This window comes from Adiantum capillus-veneris, chromosome 13 (assembly GCF_014529385.1).
Source record: "Adiantum capillus-veneris isolate H3 chromosome 13, ASM1452938v2, whole genome shotgun sequence".
Taxonomy (NCBI): domain Eukaryota; kingdom Viridiplantae; phylum Streptophyta; class Polypodiopsida; order Polypodiales; family Pteridaceae; genus Adiantum; species Adiantum capillus-veneris.
This window is the reverse complement of record NC_140943.1, coordinates 30,920,837-30,939,614: the sequence shown is the minus strand read 5'-3', so window position 1 is coordinate 30,939,614 and position 18,778 is coordinate 30,920,837. Positions and strand designations below refer to the sequence as shown.

The following is an 18,778-nucleotide window of genomic DNA, read 5'->3' as shown; positions in this document are numbered from 1 at the left end:
GTGTGTGGATATGCCTCTGTCGCTGCCCCATGTAATGTCACTGTCAGCATAGATGTGATCTCCTCCACTGTGTATACTGGCTCTGATGTGCATAAAAGCCTACGTATCTCCTCTACATAGACTGAGTCAGTCTCTGGTGTAAAAGTATAGCGTGTATGTCCACCACCCCGTGAGGCCTGAGATGTATTGTACTCAAAGGAGACTGATAATGTTAAAAGTGCATGATCTACTGCTATCCCAACTGGTCTGGGCCCCACTGTGAAATCCTGAATGTGAGAGATAAAGCTCGGATGTGTCAGAACATAGTCTACAGTGCTGGACCCATGTCTATGTGGAAAACAAGTAAAACCTGTGGACAATGGGAAAGTCGTTAAGCCATTCAGTATGGCTAAACTGTGAGTAGTCGTCATCTCTCTCAGGTATCTCCCATACTCTGTATGCTCTCTGTCGTGTGAGCATCTCTCAAGTCCCAACTCCTCTGGCTCTAGCTCTCTAAGCATCTCCTCTGATGTGTCATAGAAGACTGTCTGAGAGCTGCCTGTACGGGCATTGAAATCCCCCAGGAGTATGATGTCTCCATCTCTGGAGAACTCCCAGATATCATCATCAAGTACAGAGTAAGGAGACTGTCCTTTGGGTGAAGCATATACTGAAGTGCTGGGAGGAAAATAGCATATGGCGATGTACAAGAAACGTCCAGTCTCTGCCCTCAGCCTCACCCACAAGTATCTGGCCTGATCATCTCTCCGAACTATGTGCAATAGTGGTTGGAGCTCCTCTCTGAAAAGAACTGCTACACCTCCTGATCCTCTAGTCCCATGCGTAGTTCTGGTGCATGTCCTACAAGCTGTCTCCCATCTGTATCCTGATATGTGCGGCATCAACTGTCCTGGAGCCTGATGAGTCTCTGAGTAGAAAACAATGTCTCTGTCTCTGAAGCTATCCTCAAAGGCCCCCACATCAAGTCTATACGAACCATTACAGTTCCAAACTGCCATCCTGAGAGTGGTCCCATAGGTCTCGCACCGTCATGTAGAGCGGTGCTCTGTAATCACTACTCGTCCATTTCTGTAGAAAGCTAACTTCCCCTTCTCCCTTGCTGCTATAATCTCTGGCATGACCTCTCTCATATGTGCAAGCTGTGAGAGCGTAAGATCATCTCCTAAAAAGATACCTGTTTTCTTGAGGGTTGGCCTCTTCTTTAAAAAGTCTTTCTTTTCTTCCATGGAGGGAAAGCGCAAAATGAGAGCCCGTCCTTTTGAACTCTCCCCATTACCTTCACTCTTCTTGCCCACTCTCCAAGCTTGTGTGTGCGAGGGCTTCTCCACCCCCATCATGGACATGAGGCTCTTCACCTCTTGGTCCACCATATCTGAATCTTTTAGGCCGGTCACTCTCACGTGTAGAGCGCGTACCCTTCTTCGTTGTTCCTCTTCTAGTGTTTTGTTGATGATGTCGGGTGTAGTCGGAATTTCCTTGCCCTTTCCCTTCTTGACAACTTCAATCCATTTTTCAGCCTCGTCCATTTTCTTTTGCGTTTTGGAGAGAACCTCCACCCATGAGGTCTTCATTTCTCCTTCCTCCTTTATTCTTTGACTTGTGCTCGTATACTATTCAGCTCGTCAATCATTGATGGCTGAATTTCCCCATCTTCAAGGCGTCTTCCCTCTTTGGTTTCGTCGAGTTCCTCCCGAAGGGCTGAGATGCTACTTTTTAAAGCTTGAATTTCATCCCGGAACTCCTTGCGTTCTAGTTCCCTCGCCTGTTCCTCCCTCTTTTTCCATTCGAGAATTAAATACTTCTCTTTCTTCCACTCATCCATGTGGGCTTTGCATTCTTTCAACTCCTTTTCAATGGCTGTCATCCTCTTGCTTGTGACCATGTAGTGCGCCGCCATTTGTCTTGCCTTATTTGTTTCACTTTCTGAGAGAGAGGAGAGAGCAACCTATACGCACCGCATTATGCATACATATGTTTCCCCATTCAGCCTACATGGCATGTGTTTGCTTTCTGTATGTGTCAATTTGCAATTTCTGTGAGCTCTGCAGTTTCCAAATTCCTTGCAAATAAATCCCTGCAGGTCTGAAAGTACAGGATTTTGAGAATGCGAAAATTCGTAAAATCCAGAAAGGCCGAGATTGAAAGTTCCTGTGGGAATTCCTCCTGTGTTTTGAACTTTTGCAATTTTGCCGTATGTACCTGCGGGCTGAAAATCTACGGGCTCGCTGTCACAGCAGCAGATGGCGGGCTGAAAATCTACGGGCGCGCTGTCACAGCAGCAAATGGGCGGGAGGTGGGGGGAGTTTGTGCGCGCTGTCCCAGCAGCAGCGCGAGAGCAAGCAGAGCGGGCATAGCACAGAGAGAGAGAGAGAGAGAGAGAGAGAGAGAGAGAGAGAGAGAGAGAGAGAGAGAGAGAGAGAGAGAGAGAAAAGAAAGAAAGAAAGAAAGATTTTTAACGTCTGTGTCAGGCCGAAATCGGCCTATGAGACAAATCAAATGTACATGGTGTGTATGTCATCCGTCTATCGGAAAGACAAATGAAACAAAACTGAACTGAATGTAGGTAGTGGAGTATCTGAGGAGGGATGGAGCTCTATCTCTAGGGGTATATGCATGTCTATATGCTCAAGGTAGTACAATCATGAGAATGCATCAAGCTATCTAGCTCCATCCTGTACTAATGGAGAGAGAGAGAGAGAGAGAGAGAGAGAGAGAGAGAGAGAGAGAGAGAGAGAGAGAGAGAGAGAGAGAGAGAGAGAGAGAGAGATTATTCACTTTTATCAAGATATACTGAATGACTAAGACTATCATGTGAATGCAGCTGGTGATGAGGAAGTTGAGGAAGTTGGCATTGATGGTTGGAATGATATGGATGGTGCCTATGCTTTCCTTTATTCGGGTGCCGGGCAAGAGGGCCTATGTAAATTTGTTTTAGTGAAATGCGTGACTGTGGACGACAAGCTTATTGTGGCTGTGACCAATGAGAATGATAAAGAAGCTCTTCAGCTTGAAATCAGGTACTTTTTGCAGTCGTGCTGTAGTATGTCCTGCGGTATTCTTGGCAGATGAAAGTTTTAAGTTGCTGCCTTTCCTGTCCTCTTTCTGAGCACATGTTTGTGCACGTATGCACATGCATGCGTGTATGTTCAGGCACACATGCACACCTATGGAGTTTTTCCTCTTGATTACTGTTGAAAAGTTTCTGCACCTGCTAACCCATCCTTGAAGCTATTTTTTTCTTATTGTCAAATGTTGTCTTGTCTGGATCTAAAACAGAGTTACAGATTACGTCACTCCCTCAGAGGGGACAAACTATGGGCAGCTCTATAAGAGATTGAATGAGTTAGTTGAGCAAGTCAACTCTTCTTTGCTATCGAAACTATCGTGCCCTAAAGACAAACCTAGAATTTTCAGGTACTAAATTTCTGTCGTCGTGCCGTTTTAATTTTATTTCGTATCTTGGTTAGGACGTCAGAAAATTGAAAGTGTAGGTATTAATGCTTATGTTAATTTACGCTATCCAACTGGCTTAGAGGGCTCATCATGGCGGTTTAAGCTCCATACAGCAGTCCACAATGCAATGTTCTACAGTCTACAGACTTCAGTGTATTTTTTTTGGGGCAGACCCTAAGATTTTTGCTCAACTGTTTGGTGATAAATTATAAGTTTTGGAGAAAAATTGTCAATTTTTTTTGAAGGCTTATAATAGCAGTAGAAACAAAATTAGCTTCTCAAACACTATTTAAGTCAAAATGATTAATACGTTGTGGTATGATTTTCATTTATAAGAGGTAATTTTCTAAATCTTAGCAAATTGTTTCTAATTTACAATATGTTCTCTAGATAAAACATTACAAATTGGCTATAAAAGTTTATACATCTTACCTAATGCTCATATTTTTGGCGGTAATATATCAAAATTTTACTCCTAGTTATAGCCAAAACCTTGGGTTCAAATTGTGCTTTTAGCCAAATTAGCGATATTTAGCCCAAAAAAAAACAGTCTACAGTGGAATGCTCTGATGGCGAATATTGGTAATTTCCATGTACAGTCTGGAAAAATTCACATAGATGGAAACCATTTCTTCCTCAGGATGGTGTTGAGCCTAGTCAAGGCAGTGACATAAGGGAGCATTATAGAAGTGGGTTTTCTCTGTTTATGTGGAACACAAAAGTGTCGTAAGCACTTGAGGGTGAAAGTCACCATCTCCGGAGAACCTCTCAAGTCTCAAAGCACAAAGAAATTTGGTATCTCTACGATTTGATGTTGTATCCCAGCTATGTTTTTAGGCTTTACGCCATTTCAAGATAGCTAGGTAGGAAAACAATGGTATGCAAAAAAATTAAAGAACATGGTTTAAAAAGGTTCCTATCCACCACTACAATGAAAAGGACCATTACATTACAAGAAACCAAACTACCTTAGGGATAGAGATCCATAGTAAACATTTAGGCATGTGGCCACTAAGGAAGTAAATGGAAACTGTAATCTGCACATTGTGGCTATTGAAAGACACTTGAAAGGTCAAATTTGACAATCAAGAGTTAATTTTTTTTTAAAAAAAGAAATAAACTGTCGCAAGTTATTCCTTATTTGTAATTCTAGATCCTTTTGAAGTATTGCTTTCTCGCAACATAAGAACTACAAAAGAGGGCTCCATTTTGTAGCAACAAAATTGAAGTCCTAAGTCATATCACAGTGGAGACCCTTATGCTTTTCTTGGTTTTGACTACCCACGGTTGTCCATTAGAAATGCAAAGTTAGAAAACTCTCATAGTCCTCGACACGGGGATTCCTCTTAAAGACATACTTGGAAAGACTTTTTGCTAAGGGTTTGAGACGCAGACTCAAACAATGTTGTATGCAATAGCAAGATGCTAGAAAGAATCTGCAATGAAAAAGCTGGTGCAACTGAGATGAGCTGCTGTGTCAGTGAATCTTCCACATCATCATGGCGTGATGCTGTCACGTCAGCATTGGTATAACACTGCATGCCAGGAGGCGCACCACTTCTTCTGTTTGTTACATTATCATCTTGAGGAAACACAACAATCCTATTCACACACTGCAAGTTGCTGCTGTGACCAAAAATATTTTCACACCTAGTCATCGAGTATCTTGTGTGTTTCAATTGTGCTATACCTTGTATACCTAGGTAGGTAGAGCTATATATTGGACTCATGCTACTTGTTTGAAGCTAATGGATTAAAAATTAAGCCAGCTGATGTCGAGATTTTCGAACTGCATGTTGCTTTCTGATTGATCTTTCATGTTATGACCTTGGTCAGCTGAAAATTCTCCCTCTAATTTCTTAGTTTTGTGGCATGTTTTGCAGCAAAATGAGGGATACCAAAGAAGTTAGTATTGAGGAAGAGGTGAGGCAGCCAAGCATTTTGGTTGATGAACCAGCTCCATCTGTGCGTGGGTAAGAAACTACTAACAAACTGTTTGATCGCACATTGATTAACAAAAAAAGAAAGAATATTTATTCAGGAGAACAACAACAAACCTCCGGATGTTTGAGTCTGAATAAGCTCTGTTGTCCCTTAATTTATGAGGTGAAAATTTCGAAATGCATGTAGCGTTTGTAAAGGCAAGAACCTTGTTTCATACTGTCTGCTGAGAAAGAAAGGAAAGAAAGATATGTTGCCTCTTAACAATGGGTACATCCATCTCATTCTAATGTACAACCAACCAAGAAAGTAGGAGCAGACCTAAAATCAGATAGGAGACTGTTTATCAATCTGGCGAGAGTAAATACGGGGTTGTGGGATTGTGCTCAGCCTAAAACATCAATGCATAGAAAGCTACAGGTGTTGCTTGTGTGAGAGAATAGGGGCTCGCAGTAGGTGTTGATGAGGGTACATGTTAATAGCTTGGTTCTGGTGATGGTCATCACTTTTTTTTTCTTTTTTGGGGGGGGGGGGGGGTTGGGGGATTACATAGTTGCTCGAGTTGTGCCTCTTGAATGCCATATTATTCGAGGGTGTGATTAAGAGTTTCCACTTGGGAGACATATTAGATCTCTCCTAAGCAGGCATATGGCTTAAAGGTCTTTGATTATTTACTCTTTAGAGTATGGCTGGTTTGCAAGGTGAGAAAAATTCATGATTTTTGTTACTGACTTTAGTCTCTCTCTTTTTGAAGCTTGCCATGGCTTGGAAAAGCCACTTTTCATCATCCTATGCCATTATTTTTGTATCTGCATGGGTGTTTTTCCTTCAAACCAATTTATTAGCTTGTTCAATTTTGTGTCTCTCAATTTCAGCCGTCCCTCTTTATCTCAGATCCTGGGGATGCTCTCTCACCCGCCCATGTCTGCAATTGAAGACGTCCGTTGCAAAAGCTTGCTTGGAGATATCCACCATTTAATAAATTTTTATTGCAAAGACTCCCTACAATCGACTCTCTGTAGCATTTTTTTTGTCTCGTATGTTTTTGCGAAGATTGTATCTTGCTTGTTTGGAGACAATTTGGGAGCAGATAAAGAGACAGTGGACACTTGGAGAAGAGGAGAGAGAGAAGCAAAGAGCTTGGAGAATTGTCATTGACATTCAAATGTTTGCAATGCTGATTTCACTTGCACTGATTTGGAGTCTAGTCCCGTAATGCTCGTAATACTATGTACAAAATTCAAAATAAAGAAAAGTTTTGAGGGACGGGTCAGCGGGTCCGCTTATTACATGGCTTCGCTTGCTTCAGTTTTGTATTTGGATTTAATGTGTTTGTCTCCTTGTACTTGGCATGGTTTTACGTTCTTCAAGCGAGTATTAAAATTTTAACTCAGTATCTACTAACCCTTGATTTCTATGTCACCTGTTCTGTGAGGCTGGTGTGAGAGTTCAGACTTGAAATCTTGCACTTTAATTTCTGTTGCTTGCAATGACATTGGGACTGTAATGTTGTCTTTTACAGATTAAGATATCCTCCTGTTCCTGGGTATGGAAGTAGCGACTTGCTGCCAGGAGCTGGAGCAGGGGTATTTCCAAGCAGGTATGGCTAGTATTCTTTCTCTCGTGTGCCAACTTTAAAGTCATGTGAAAGCTCATTAATCTGTGTGTTGGCTTGTTCTTCATGTAGTTTTGATCCAGGAGTTGGTGGAATGCTTGTCGGTAAGTTTCTGAGCTTCACATCTTTGAGAGAGAATGTTGAGTCTGTTTGATGATCGGAGAACTTGTTTTTAGGGCCTAATGACCCACGATGGGGTAGCATGGGCTATGGAGAGATGCCTACTCTGCCTGATACTGACAGGCATGATGTTTTTGTTGTGAAGATTTTGTTCTTTATGTAAGATACGTGATTTGATTGATGATGTCATTCTGACTTGAGCCTACTTGCAGAGGAATTTTGCCACCGGGAGCACGATATGATCCGGTTGGACCTCCGGGCTTTCCCGGGTTTGAACCTGGGCGCTTTACAAGGTACTCAAAGGTTCTTATTTTGAAGTAGTCTTAGCCTTCAAGCTTGTAGATATTAATGTAAATAATTGCTTTGCAGGGGCAGGCATCCTCCCGGTGGAGGGCCAAATCCTGACTTGGAACACTTCAGCCCGTTTTAGTGTTTGTACTCGGTTCAGGGATAAGAGTACTGTCCGAGAGAAAATGTAAAAAGTATTGAGTTTTCAGGTAAATCATATTTTATTGACACTAATGAGAAAGATTTTATAAAAAGAAGGCGACATGCGTACCAGATCATGTATAGCAATTTTGTCCCATAGTTGTACTAAAAAAAGCGAGAGAAGCATGTTAAGGATGCACATCGATAGAAGATTCTGGTCGCACCTTGTAGATTTTTTTGCATCTTGTTCAAAAGCATCTCAAAAGGTGGTGTCTGAAAGATCGATACTCTTAAAATACGAAGTCAAGTGTCTGTATCATCTTTAAGTGTTTGTCACTTTCAAGGTGGTATTTGTGTGCTTGCTTGTGTACAATTTCCTGTTGTAACCTGTCTCTTCAGACATTCAAACCTACATGGCAGCTTGAGGCACTTTTCAAAACTCAGAACCTCATTATCTATATCTGTATAATGCTCTCAAGTGGAACTGAAGAAGACGTTATCAATGAGCTCCTATGACATGCACGTTTAGTTACCCAAATCATGTTTTCCCTCTCAAGTTAAGAGCGACTTTTTTTGGCTTCAAGAGTATATGCATATTTAAGGCCCATAAACTGTTGCCAGACTAACTATATATACATCCTTTATGTCCAAATGTTTTTCGAAGACCTAGAGGGTGCTTTTTAGATCATACTGTGGTATGTGTGCCCTGACCTTTGAGACCTGGCTTTCATATGAAACTCTCTCCTCATTTTGTCTTGAAACTTGCAATGATTTTTTACCATTATGTTTTAGTTTAGGAACCATTTGGTTGCCCAAAGAGCATAGCGGGGATCTGAGGGATCCACATGCCAGATGTTGATGTTAGGCGTTTGTCATTACAGACTTTCTTATGCGTACAGAAACAGTTCGGTGTTAAAGCTGATTGGGATATTGAAAGAATGTTTTTCTATACGAACAAACGGGTAAGCTGTAATAGTGGCCTTAATAGCAGTTACTTTTGATGTAGAAGTACTGAGATTCGTTTTTTCATGATACCATGCAGTGTAGTAGGTAGTACACAATTGTCAACATGTGTAATTTAACTTGTGCATGTAGCAATTCATGTGTTTTGGTGTGATTTGTTGGGTTCGGCAGTATAGGAGTGCACTTGCTAAGAGGGGGAGAAAGCTCAAGAACACATATCCAAGAAGATATGTTTGCATTGTGTGCTTCGACAAAGGTCTGTTTGTTGAAGTGATTGATGTATTGCATGGTTCGAAGACAAAAACCTTGTTGTATGGCCTTAAGTGTATTCACGAGCATCTCTGCCAGTGCATGCTCACAAATCTTCATTTAGGGCTCAAGAGTAGGATATCTTGCTTGCTTGTGATCGAAAAATTGTCGATGAAGAGATTGGTGGTAGCAGAGAGTTTTAAGTCACCTAAATCAGCCACAAGGTGTTGAAGCTAAAATATAGGCATAATTGTGAGCAAAGCCTTTTCCCAATTTCATGATTGGAAGTGACAGTCGTGGGATGCTCTAGCAAGAAACAAAAACTATGGTACATGTGTGTTGCTGTAGTCCATACTTCAATGTCCTTGTCATGAGCATAGAATCCTCTATTCGTTACAACCATCGATGTGCTGTGGCATAGAGATGGTAGAGACCTCAAGGCGTGTTAAGCATGGTTGTGAAGAGTCCCTTGTGCTCAGCCACATGGTTGAAGTGACCGCTATAGGTTGCTTGTTGCCAATACGTTTCATGGATTACCAAGCATGATTCAAAAAACTTGTGTTATAGCATTTAGACCACATTGAATCAGACAGGATGTAAGTAACACAGCAATGATCTCTTGGGTAATCTTATTGAAGATTTTGAGTGCCATTGTAGCACCATCGGCCCTTGTTTTGCATACCCACACACAAAAATAGAAAGGAAGAGGAAGAAATGGCTGTGTCAAAAGGGGACGAGAGGGATAATAGCAGGGAGGTATAAGTAATTCTGTCTTTAGCTTCGGGTCAGTTAAACTAGAGTGCTTCGTCAGCCTGTATAACCGGAAGTGGATAACAAACTGGTATACAGGTACAAGCCTTCAAGGCGATTGCAATTAGAGAGAGCAAGCACTGAACAAGAGTATAGATCCGTAAAGAAGATTGTTGAAATGAAAGGTGAGAGAGAGAGAGAGAGAGAGAGAGAGAGAGAGAGCACTTATTAATTGTTTTGCATAAATCTTCTTACGCCAAGTGATTGTAAGTGACTCAAACGATTTGGTGAAAATAGTATGCTAAAAAGTTGAGGAATTAAGAACGGAACTTTGAATGTATCATGCAATGATTTCTTTACAATGAAATGGACAAATCTTCTGTGGAGAAGAGGACTATATCGGTAAGATGCTCTTCAGAGTTGCGCGTGTGGGAAACTGGTTGACAGAAAAATAGCGCGAAACGAATTGTTTAGCTGACTGAAGGTGGTTGGGGATCACATTAGAGTAATTTAATTCTATAGTCTCGAGTAGGCCGAGCACGTCCGCAATCTGAACGAATAACATACAATGGTGTTTTGTGGAGCAAACAGCTAGCACGACGATGATGATGGTGATTTGTCGATCGAGTGTATTCGAAGTGATGTAATGTGGATGCCATGGGGTAGGTGGTTGAACTGGCCATGGAATGAACTCACTCCATTTGTGCATGTAGTGTCTGAGCACCCGCTCCTGCAAATGTGGGTAGAGACAGTATTGCAATATGTACATTGCAGTCTGAAATTCTGACCGTTGCTCAATCAGATCAACTGGAATCGGCCTACCCATTCTAAACTGAATAGAAAAAGCATTTCAATCAAAGAAGTTGATAAGTTGTCATGTCTGCCATAGTTTGAATGAAAAAAAAACATTGTTGTAGCCAATGACCAACGTTTTGTGACAAAGACAGTGGACAAAACAATGAAATGAAGATGGCAGAAGTTCACAGCTATACCTTTTTGTTTTTTTTCAAAAAATAATATTTTATGAACCTTGGTGGACGTCCAGAACAAACGTTATAACCTGATGCAGTTGTTGTCTTGTGTTGTTTACTATAGAAATGTTCTAAGTTTCTAGCTTTATGTATATTGGTACTGGTTTCTAAAGTGGTAATTTCAAAATTGTCCTCGAAAGGACTATGTGCTTGCATGTCTGCTTGCATTCTCCTCGGAGGATTGTGCTTGTGCTGGCCAACGCGTTTATGGACGTTATTTGTAACTCCGATATATCTCCTATTGTTTTTCGTGCAGCGTATAATGTAGACTATGTATTCTTGCCGCGACGCAGCTTTTTCTGGGGTGGAAGGCCGATGCTTGTCTCTGGTTGTTGAGTGTCTAAATCTGCAGTCCATGCAGATTGGTTAGGTAAATAAAAAAATGACGGTGCTACGGAGAAATGAATGGAAGCTAGTGATACTTGTTATCCATACTTGCCTATGTCTGTCGCAATTGGCTCGTATGGGAAGGCTGGTTGTCCGTAATTTACTGCCTTGTGTTTACTGTAGTGCCATGCTACCTTCTGGATTGTGATAGGTGGGTTAGTTGCATCGTGCGTGTGGTTTGCTGAAGTCATGAAATTTGTCAAGATAGCGGCACAGTTTTCTTGAGTAGCTTTTGAAAGTTCACCCAAATCAATGTTGTAACCAAACCGCAGCTGCTCCATCGTGTACAGTGTAACTCCTTCAGTTTTTGTGTCGAGGAGTTGTTGTGCTTCAACATTACGCAACATACTTTCATCATCCTCGTATTGGATGTCAAGCTCTTCAAGTATTTGCTTCATGAGACCTACAGGATGTAGGAGCAAGTTGGTTAGCACGACAGATAGAAGGCATTATATTTTTCTTTTTTAATAGTACCTGTTGTCATTTTGTCTGTGCTTGGTGTGGCCATCGTTTGGTCTAGAGCTTTATATCTTGCGTCACACTTATTCATGAAGTTTCGACGCTCTTGAAAAGTATGGAACCCCTCAATATACGCATGGGGTTTCTTGCTTGCTGAGTTTGCCAATCTCATCTGCGTAGTTGTGAGGTAAAATCTCTTAGGTTGTATCGCTGGTTGCGTTTCCTTTGCGTTGTTCGTGTATTGCTTGAAGAGCTGCACAGTAAGATGAGTGATTGATTTGCATGTGTATACGGGTGAAAGCATGTTAACCTGTCGCGCTTTTTATGCTAGTTAGCATTTTCAAGTTAGCACATCTTAGAAAAGTTGGGCAACCGGTAAAACTTTTACAAATAATATCAAAATTTGTCGGAAGTTGTACATTTCGATTCCTTGTTTCAAGAGCTTTCTACTGATATATCATACGTCATAGACCTTGGAGATGTAGCTCATGTTATTGTACTAGTTAGCATATGCAAAATTGTGCTAGTTAGCATTGTCCGGGACATGAAAAAGTATGACACGTTAACATGCTTTCACCCATACACAAGTAGATGCAAGATCAGAGAAGCGTGCAAAATGTACCGTGTTGTGATCCATTGTTTGATTCACTTTCGTGCACGTAAAAAAATTTATTTTGATGACCTCTTGCAGTATTTCTGAAGCATAAGATCCGACAAACGTTTAAACACAAATGAATGAAGTGAAAAAGGGAAGCGCAGTAAATTTACAAAAGGTGGATCAGAGTGAGCAGGGGTGATAGGGAATGTGTCTTAGATGTGCAACATATTGAACATGAGAAGTCCACAGAAGAGAAGACAAGCAATTAAACAAAAATTCTTGCTTTATATAGAAGGCAGTTACAAGGCGATTTCATCTGTTTAATAGAAAGAGGAATTGATACTGAAGAGGACGTAGGAAACATTCCTGGCTAGAAGTTCAAAAATCTAGATGGTGTGAACATCTCTGGCGCAGGTAGCTCTAGTAAATGTAGCCGGGTTCGCTCAGTGACGCGTGATAGCATCACATATAGAAGGCCAGGGGCGAAAAATTATTTTACAATGAGCAAGACGTTGGAGTTGATTGTTGTGCCTTGGGACTTGTGTCCAGTCATAGCATAGGCGAGAGCTAGTGGGAATGTGGATTTATGGTACCGGTGCCCATTGAATGTCCGTCTGCTATGCTTTGACCATCGAAGTGTAAGTTCCTATTTGGATGTGTCGAGTGTGACTTTGATTGCTTTGACGCCTCCTTCTTCATCTTGGTGGATTTCGTCTATGTGACATAGTGATCCATTGGCTGCTCCAATTGTTAAGTCTATGTTCTCTGTTATCAGCGCCTTGGCTCCTTCTGCTATTCTGTCAATTGCGTGGAAGTCGGGATCTTCAAGCCATGCTTGGAGCTCAGGGACGTTGTGTGCATTTGTCTTGAGGCCGATTTGGATGATGTGACTATGCCGATGGAAGCGTTCCAAGAGAAGGTTATTATAATATCGAGCGTCACTCTTGTGTGTGCAAATGATTGTCATATTCCTATCCATGTGTTGCTCTATTTGATCATGCGTTATGATGCGGTCACCGAGCGCATCATGGATCTCTTTCTTTGTGGGGAGCTTGACTCTTATTGTATTGAGGAACTCTATGAAAGAGATATCTTTTGCATGGCGCACTGAGCAAGACATAATGTACGTAGTAGAAGTGGACAAATAAGTGGAGCTTGTGATGTTGCATGAGTAGCAATGATCACTTTGATGCCTGCATACCGGCGGCAATTGTGCCAAATCACCGAACAAGAAGAGCTTTTTATCTTTGAATGGGTCTAGCAGTGTGCCGTTGGTGACATTCACAATTTGTCGTACTATGAGATCAAAAGTTTGCTTTGTCAACATAGAAATCTCGTCTATGATAATCGTGTCTGCTTCTTTGATACTGATGTATCTGTCATCAGTTTCGGAGATTGACAGGGGATACTGTTGTGTGCGCACTGGTATCTTGAATTGGTAATGGACAGTTGTTGCGATGCTGCTTAACCTCGTGGCCGCTGCACCAATCGAAGCAGCGAGTGTGACAGTTTTCCCTTGCATTATGAGTTGGCTTGTGATATATCTTATGAGGAAGCTTTTTCCACTTCCAGGAGTGCCTGTGATCACATGCAGACCACCCTTTGCTGCTCTGAGCTTCTTGTAGATCTCTGCTTGTTCAGATGTCAGTGACGCGTTCTGGACGTTTTGAAGCTCGTTTAGAAGGCCAGAGATACGAGAAGTTGTGTCCCGTTGCTCGTAGTCTGTTTGCATATCTGGAGATTGAAATGAGGTAGCCTTTGTTGACGATGTCTTCTGTAGTATCATGTTGTGAAATTGGTCTGTTTGATTTGTCATGAGCATATTTCGTTGTGTATACTCTGTGATGTACATCTCAAGGTCCTCATCTGTCAGTATCAAATTTCTAAGTTTGCACTCAAGATAGTATGAACTGGACGTGTTCTCCGGTGAGAGCAGCTGGGATTCGTTTCTGAAGGTGATGCTCTTTAGCAGCACGTTGTAAAAGAAAGCCTCCGGATGATGCCCTGGGTGGAAGTTTGTGAAACGGACCAGTCGGTGTTGCCCCTCCAGCGATTGGCTGTAGGTGTTCGCCTCTGAAATACTTTTTTTCCCTTTTTCTCCCTTCGTCACTATGCAATTCTTGTGGAAGTCGTAGAACATAAGATTCTCCAGACTTTGTGGTCGTGCGTAGTACAGATCGACAGGGTGCAGCACGACATCATTGTTGTGAGAAATGATTCGTTGTCGTAGTGCCGGGGGTGATGAGTCGACGTATTGGACGGTGTCACTCTTTGAAATGATTGGGATTTGCAAAAAATTTAATGCCACTTCTGTTGCTGAGATAGGCTTCGACAGTAAAGAGGCTGAGATCATCTTCAATTTCACAGTGTCAAGGCCACCTAGGCCTAAGCGCTCTGCATCTTTTGAGCGGATGTTGAGATGGCCCATTGGTTGAGTTTTGAGTGCATACTTCAGGAGGTAATAACAACGATGAATTGGTGACCCGCTATATATTCATATGTGCACCCCATAGTAGAAGCAGTGTAGGGTGGTACGGTACGACATTTCTGTCTTCATGCCGGGGCCTGAAGTATTGCCATTTGTGATTTTGTTCGTTGAAGACTGGGTTTGGATTTGGCTGCGCATGAAATTGAAAACCGTGTTTACATACTCCATCTCTTTGACCGTGGTAACAACTTGTACGGCACTTGTGAAGTTGTTTCCCGAGCACGAGTTGTCGGAGGCGGCTCACTTCTGGCAAAACCACAATGCTAGTTTCTGGCGGGATGTATGCAGTTATCTCAGCAAATAGTTGCTCTTTGTCTTCTTCATGCATCCACAGTATGACATGAGCATGCAGTGATCCTCTATTTTGGACCTCATATCTAACCAAGTGGTGGTGCACACGGCCCAACACACCTTTCGCAAGTATATATTTGGACATAAGCATTTGGAATTTAGTGTGGAAGGTGAGGGCGCATTCGACTGGGCAGTCTGTTCAAGTGAAGGAGGCGTTCAAATGACTTGCAATTAGCTCGATCGTGTCAACCTCAGGCCATCTTGTGTCTGTGACCTCATCGGCAGTGAAAGTCAAGAAGAAATCAGGCATTCCCCATTCGTCCACCATTGCTATCAAGTCCTTTAGGTTCTTGCGATGCCACGAGCAGGAGCTTGGCATGCTGGAAGGGGTGCTGTACCAAAGCACATGTCTCACAGTATCCTCGTCAGTTGCTGTACGATTGGCCTTCTTGTAGTTGTCAATGTCCCTTTGCAACAAGCTCGTGTGTGTATTGTTAGCCAACATAAGAGCCTGCTTTAGTTGGTACATTATGAGCAGGTATGGCTTGTACAGGGTGTAAACGGAGAACAGAGTCGATGGACGTATCTTTACATATATACTGAAGTTGATTTTACCATCATATTGGCCTTTCCCGAAAGGGAACAGGAAAGGAAACGCTGCCGTCTCTATTGTGATGTCGTTCACGGAGCTTGATGCGGCAGGCATGCCGTTGGGCTTGAAAGTAACTGTTCTCTCAAGCAATTGTTGACGGCCACGGAGGTGCAGAGAAGCAAATTCGTAAGTATCGCTAGCGGTGAATGCTCTTCTCCTGGCTGGTTCAACGATGTTTTCGATGATACCAAACATCAAACTCGTGTCAAGCTGCGCCATCAGTGCAAACGGTGCGTTGTCTTGTTGGTGCTGAATGATCTTGCTCACACTATCTTGACTTAGTATGCAGAGGCCAAGCTTCTTATTCGGTCGTTCAGCCATCGACATGTACTTATGTAGTACGAAGTTGTTCTCAAGATTGAATGCAAGTATGTCTGCCACTTGTGATGTAGCTAGGTCTTGCTCTGTGAAGGTTGTTCTATGCTCTTTACTCCATGATAGCAGAGGGTTATCTAATATTGAACGTCTGTCTAGTGTACCATGTGCAATTGTTGTCACTGTTGAGATGGCGTTGATAGATATGTCAATGACGCTCAGTAGCTGTATGCGAAGCTGATTTCCGTTCAGTATTCTTCTTGTGTAGTCTGGAAGTAACGGCACACAATATCTGCGACATGCACTTGAGTTCTCACAAGCGGAGCACTGCACCCATTGTGTTTCTATTTGTGTAGCCTCTAAGCTGGATACCAGTAGACTGCTAGCAAACATTGCAACCGATGTCTCCTCTGGGGCTCGAGTACAATGAAAAGAGGCACTTCTTTGGATGAAAACTACACCACAAACAAAGCATATGCTTAAAGGTCTGAATGTCGTTGCTATTTCTGAACTCCATCGGTGTACTAAATTGACGATATCAATCCATGATTGTGAGCATGGTAGAAATCTAGCCTTCTTCTTGATTGAAGTGCGCTGTCTCGCTTTCGATCTACTGAGGTGTATCCTACGCTTTCGGTGATGGTCCATTGAAGGCTTGAGTCGGACTCAATCTTAATGGTTCAATGCGATTAGAACCTTGTGACATTTAGTTACTAGTCACGGCTAAGCAACGGACAGTTCAAGCGTTTGAAACAACTATGTACCTGGTGCTGAATTGCGCTGTTGTGGGGTTTCGGACTGAGAAGAGGCAAGCGGTAGCTGATTTCTTGAATGTCCCTTGCAAAGAATAAGTACGAAGCGTTAGAAAAGTAATAGCACAATGTTTAAGGTTCTGAGAGTAATCTCATTATTTGTATGTGTTCTTTTTCTCTTATGTTATAGAAAAAAAAGAAAACGTGCTGGTGTGCCTGCACGGGGGAGTTTGCACACTCCCCAATTTTTATAATACGAGGGAAGAGCCATTCCCACGGCAGCATGCAATTTTCGGTGTGTTCCTTTTTACTGTGTCCTCAGCGTTCAAGATTAAAATGTGGCACTTTGTACTCACCGCACGTTGGAATATGTCGCTGTTGCAAATGTAGAGGAGTTGTGTCCAAGTTTCTCTTGATCTGTCTGCAATGAAACACGGTAGAGTTAGGCCATAAGTAGTTGCGCCTGCAAAAACGAGCTGAGTAAGGTAGTTGAAGGTGGACATACACACATAGCTGCTATAATTGCTAGTGAGACCCCTTTATCCTCAGCATGGACACCCCCTACCTGTGCATAATAACTCTCCCCTCCTAGACGTTGCACAAGGTGGACATGGTCTCAAAACATCAAATTAGTTATCCATGCAAGATGCACTAGCAAGTAATGAAGATCTACAGGACAATTGGCAGCATTGTGAAACGAGGAATCACCAAGCAAACAATTAGACCTGATAAGAGGGATTTGCTAGTAGTGTTGTGCGCTGTGACTAGCCTTGGTCTGCTAACGCCATCTGTGTACTCCATGGCCCTCAAGGTCCTCCAACTACTCCTACCGACAACATGCAGTAGATCGTATTGCACCAACGCTACTACCACACCCTGCATCATCGCCACAAACCCTGGAGCATTGAATTTTAGAGAGATGAATAGTGCAAAGGGGGACAACAAATTGCCCAAGATCTGATTGGAAAAACCAACAACGATAATCACCTACACTTGCATGTTCACGGCTACTCTAGAACAGGAGCGCAAGAAGTAGATTTCGAGAGTATTGCTCTTTGTCGAGTTGCAGGCCCGAACTCAAGAACGCAAGAAGTAGATTTCAAGAGTATTGCTCTTTGTCGAGTTGCAGGCCTGTACTAGCTCTGTGACACCTTGATTTGTAGAGCCTCTTTGTCATCCCAATCCCCTTACCGGCTTTTGAGCATATTGACATTGTTTATGAAACGAAATCTAACTCTGTGGCACCTTGATGAGATGTGTGTTTTATTTCAGGCCCGGACTAGCTCTGTGACACCTTGATTTATAGAGCCTCTTTGTCATTCCAATCCCCTTACCGGCTTTTGAGCATCTTGACATTGCTTACAAAACCAAATCTAGCTCTCCAGTGTGCTTACCGCAGAACCATGAACGGCTCTTAGCTATCACAGAAGCTTGAGAAAGTATGGCACTATGCAAACTGGGTGCGGGGTGCAAAAACTGATAGACGGAAAACTCCAAAATGCACACGCCTCGGTGAAGAGGCAGCAGGTATTGCCATAAGTCTGCAAGCTGTGAAGCAAACTCTCATTACCTTTCTATGGCCTTCTACACAGTCACAATCTTAATAATGAGCTCGACGCTGCAGTCGCCGAGCTAAACTCTCTTGTAAATCGTATCACACTTATTTTTGCCTCCCTTGCCAAGCTCCCCTCTAATGTTACATTCACTGATGAAGCTCCCATCACCAAAATAGGCTTGGAGCGAGCTAGCGAGGTTTTGCAATTTATCACAGGATCAGCCAGTTTTAGGGCACCACGGCTCTGTCTAGTGGGTATAGTGGGCCAAGGTGGGCTCGGCAAAGAGACGCTCTTGGCTCACATTTTAGAAGAGCTGCAACAATCGCAATGTGCATTCAATCATGTGGCACATGTGGAATTTGTGAATGAAAGCAGTGATAGTATGGGGATCAGAGAGACGCAATCATCCCTGCTGTGGCAATTAGGAGGTCAAGCCACAAACTTCCAAAGTGTGCTGGCGGGGAAAGGAAAATTGAAAGAAAGGATGGAAACTCTACAAACATCAGGAGCATTTGTATGCATCGCCATCGACAATGTCTGGAGAGCACAAGACTTGGAAGATCTGCTTCCTGCAAGATTTGCAACTCTTCTGCCATCACTCCATATTTGCATCATAATCACATCATGAGCGACGAGTACAGTGGACATGCTGAGTTCTCACTGAGGGGAAATCCTCAGGTTTTGACATTCAAGCACCATATTTGCAGAGCCACGTGCACTCAAAAAAGA

General features: G+C 42.6%; 1 protein-coding gene across 1 annotated transcript in view; it reads left to right on the top strand.

Annotated features, from left to right (window-relative positions):
• Positions 1 to 7,837, top strand: part of LOC147443760 (proteasome inhibitor-like protein) — a 41,080-nt gene extending 33,243 nt beyond the window's left edge. The window contains exons 2-9 of the mRNA XM_086526557.1: positions 2,822 to 3,017; positions 3,277 to 3,414; positions 5,337 to 5,426; positions 6,917 to 6,994; positions 7,082 to 7,113; positions 7,186 to 7,252; positions 7,342 to 7,422; positions 7,499 to 7,837. Coding sequence (XP_086382683.1) covers positions 2,822 to 3,017; positions 3,277 to 3,414; positions 5,337 to 5,426; positions 6,917 to 6,994; positions 7,082 to 7,113; positions 7,186 to 7,252; positions 7,342 to 7,422; positions 7,499 to 7,559 — 743 coding nt within the window. The 3' untranslated portion in view covers positions 7,560 to 7,837. The remainder of the gene's footprint in view (positions 1 to 2,821; positions 3,018 to 3,276; positions 3,415 to 5,336; positions 5,427 to 6,916; positions 6,995 to 7,081; positions 7,114 to 7,185; positions 7,253 to 7,341; positions 7,423 to 7,498) is intronic.
• The last annotated feature ends 10,941 nt before the right edge of the window (positions 7,838 to 18,778 follow it).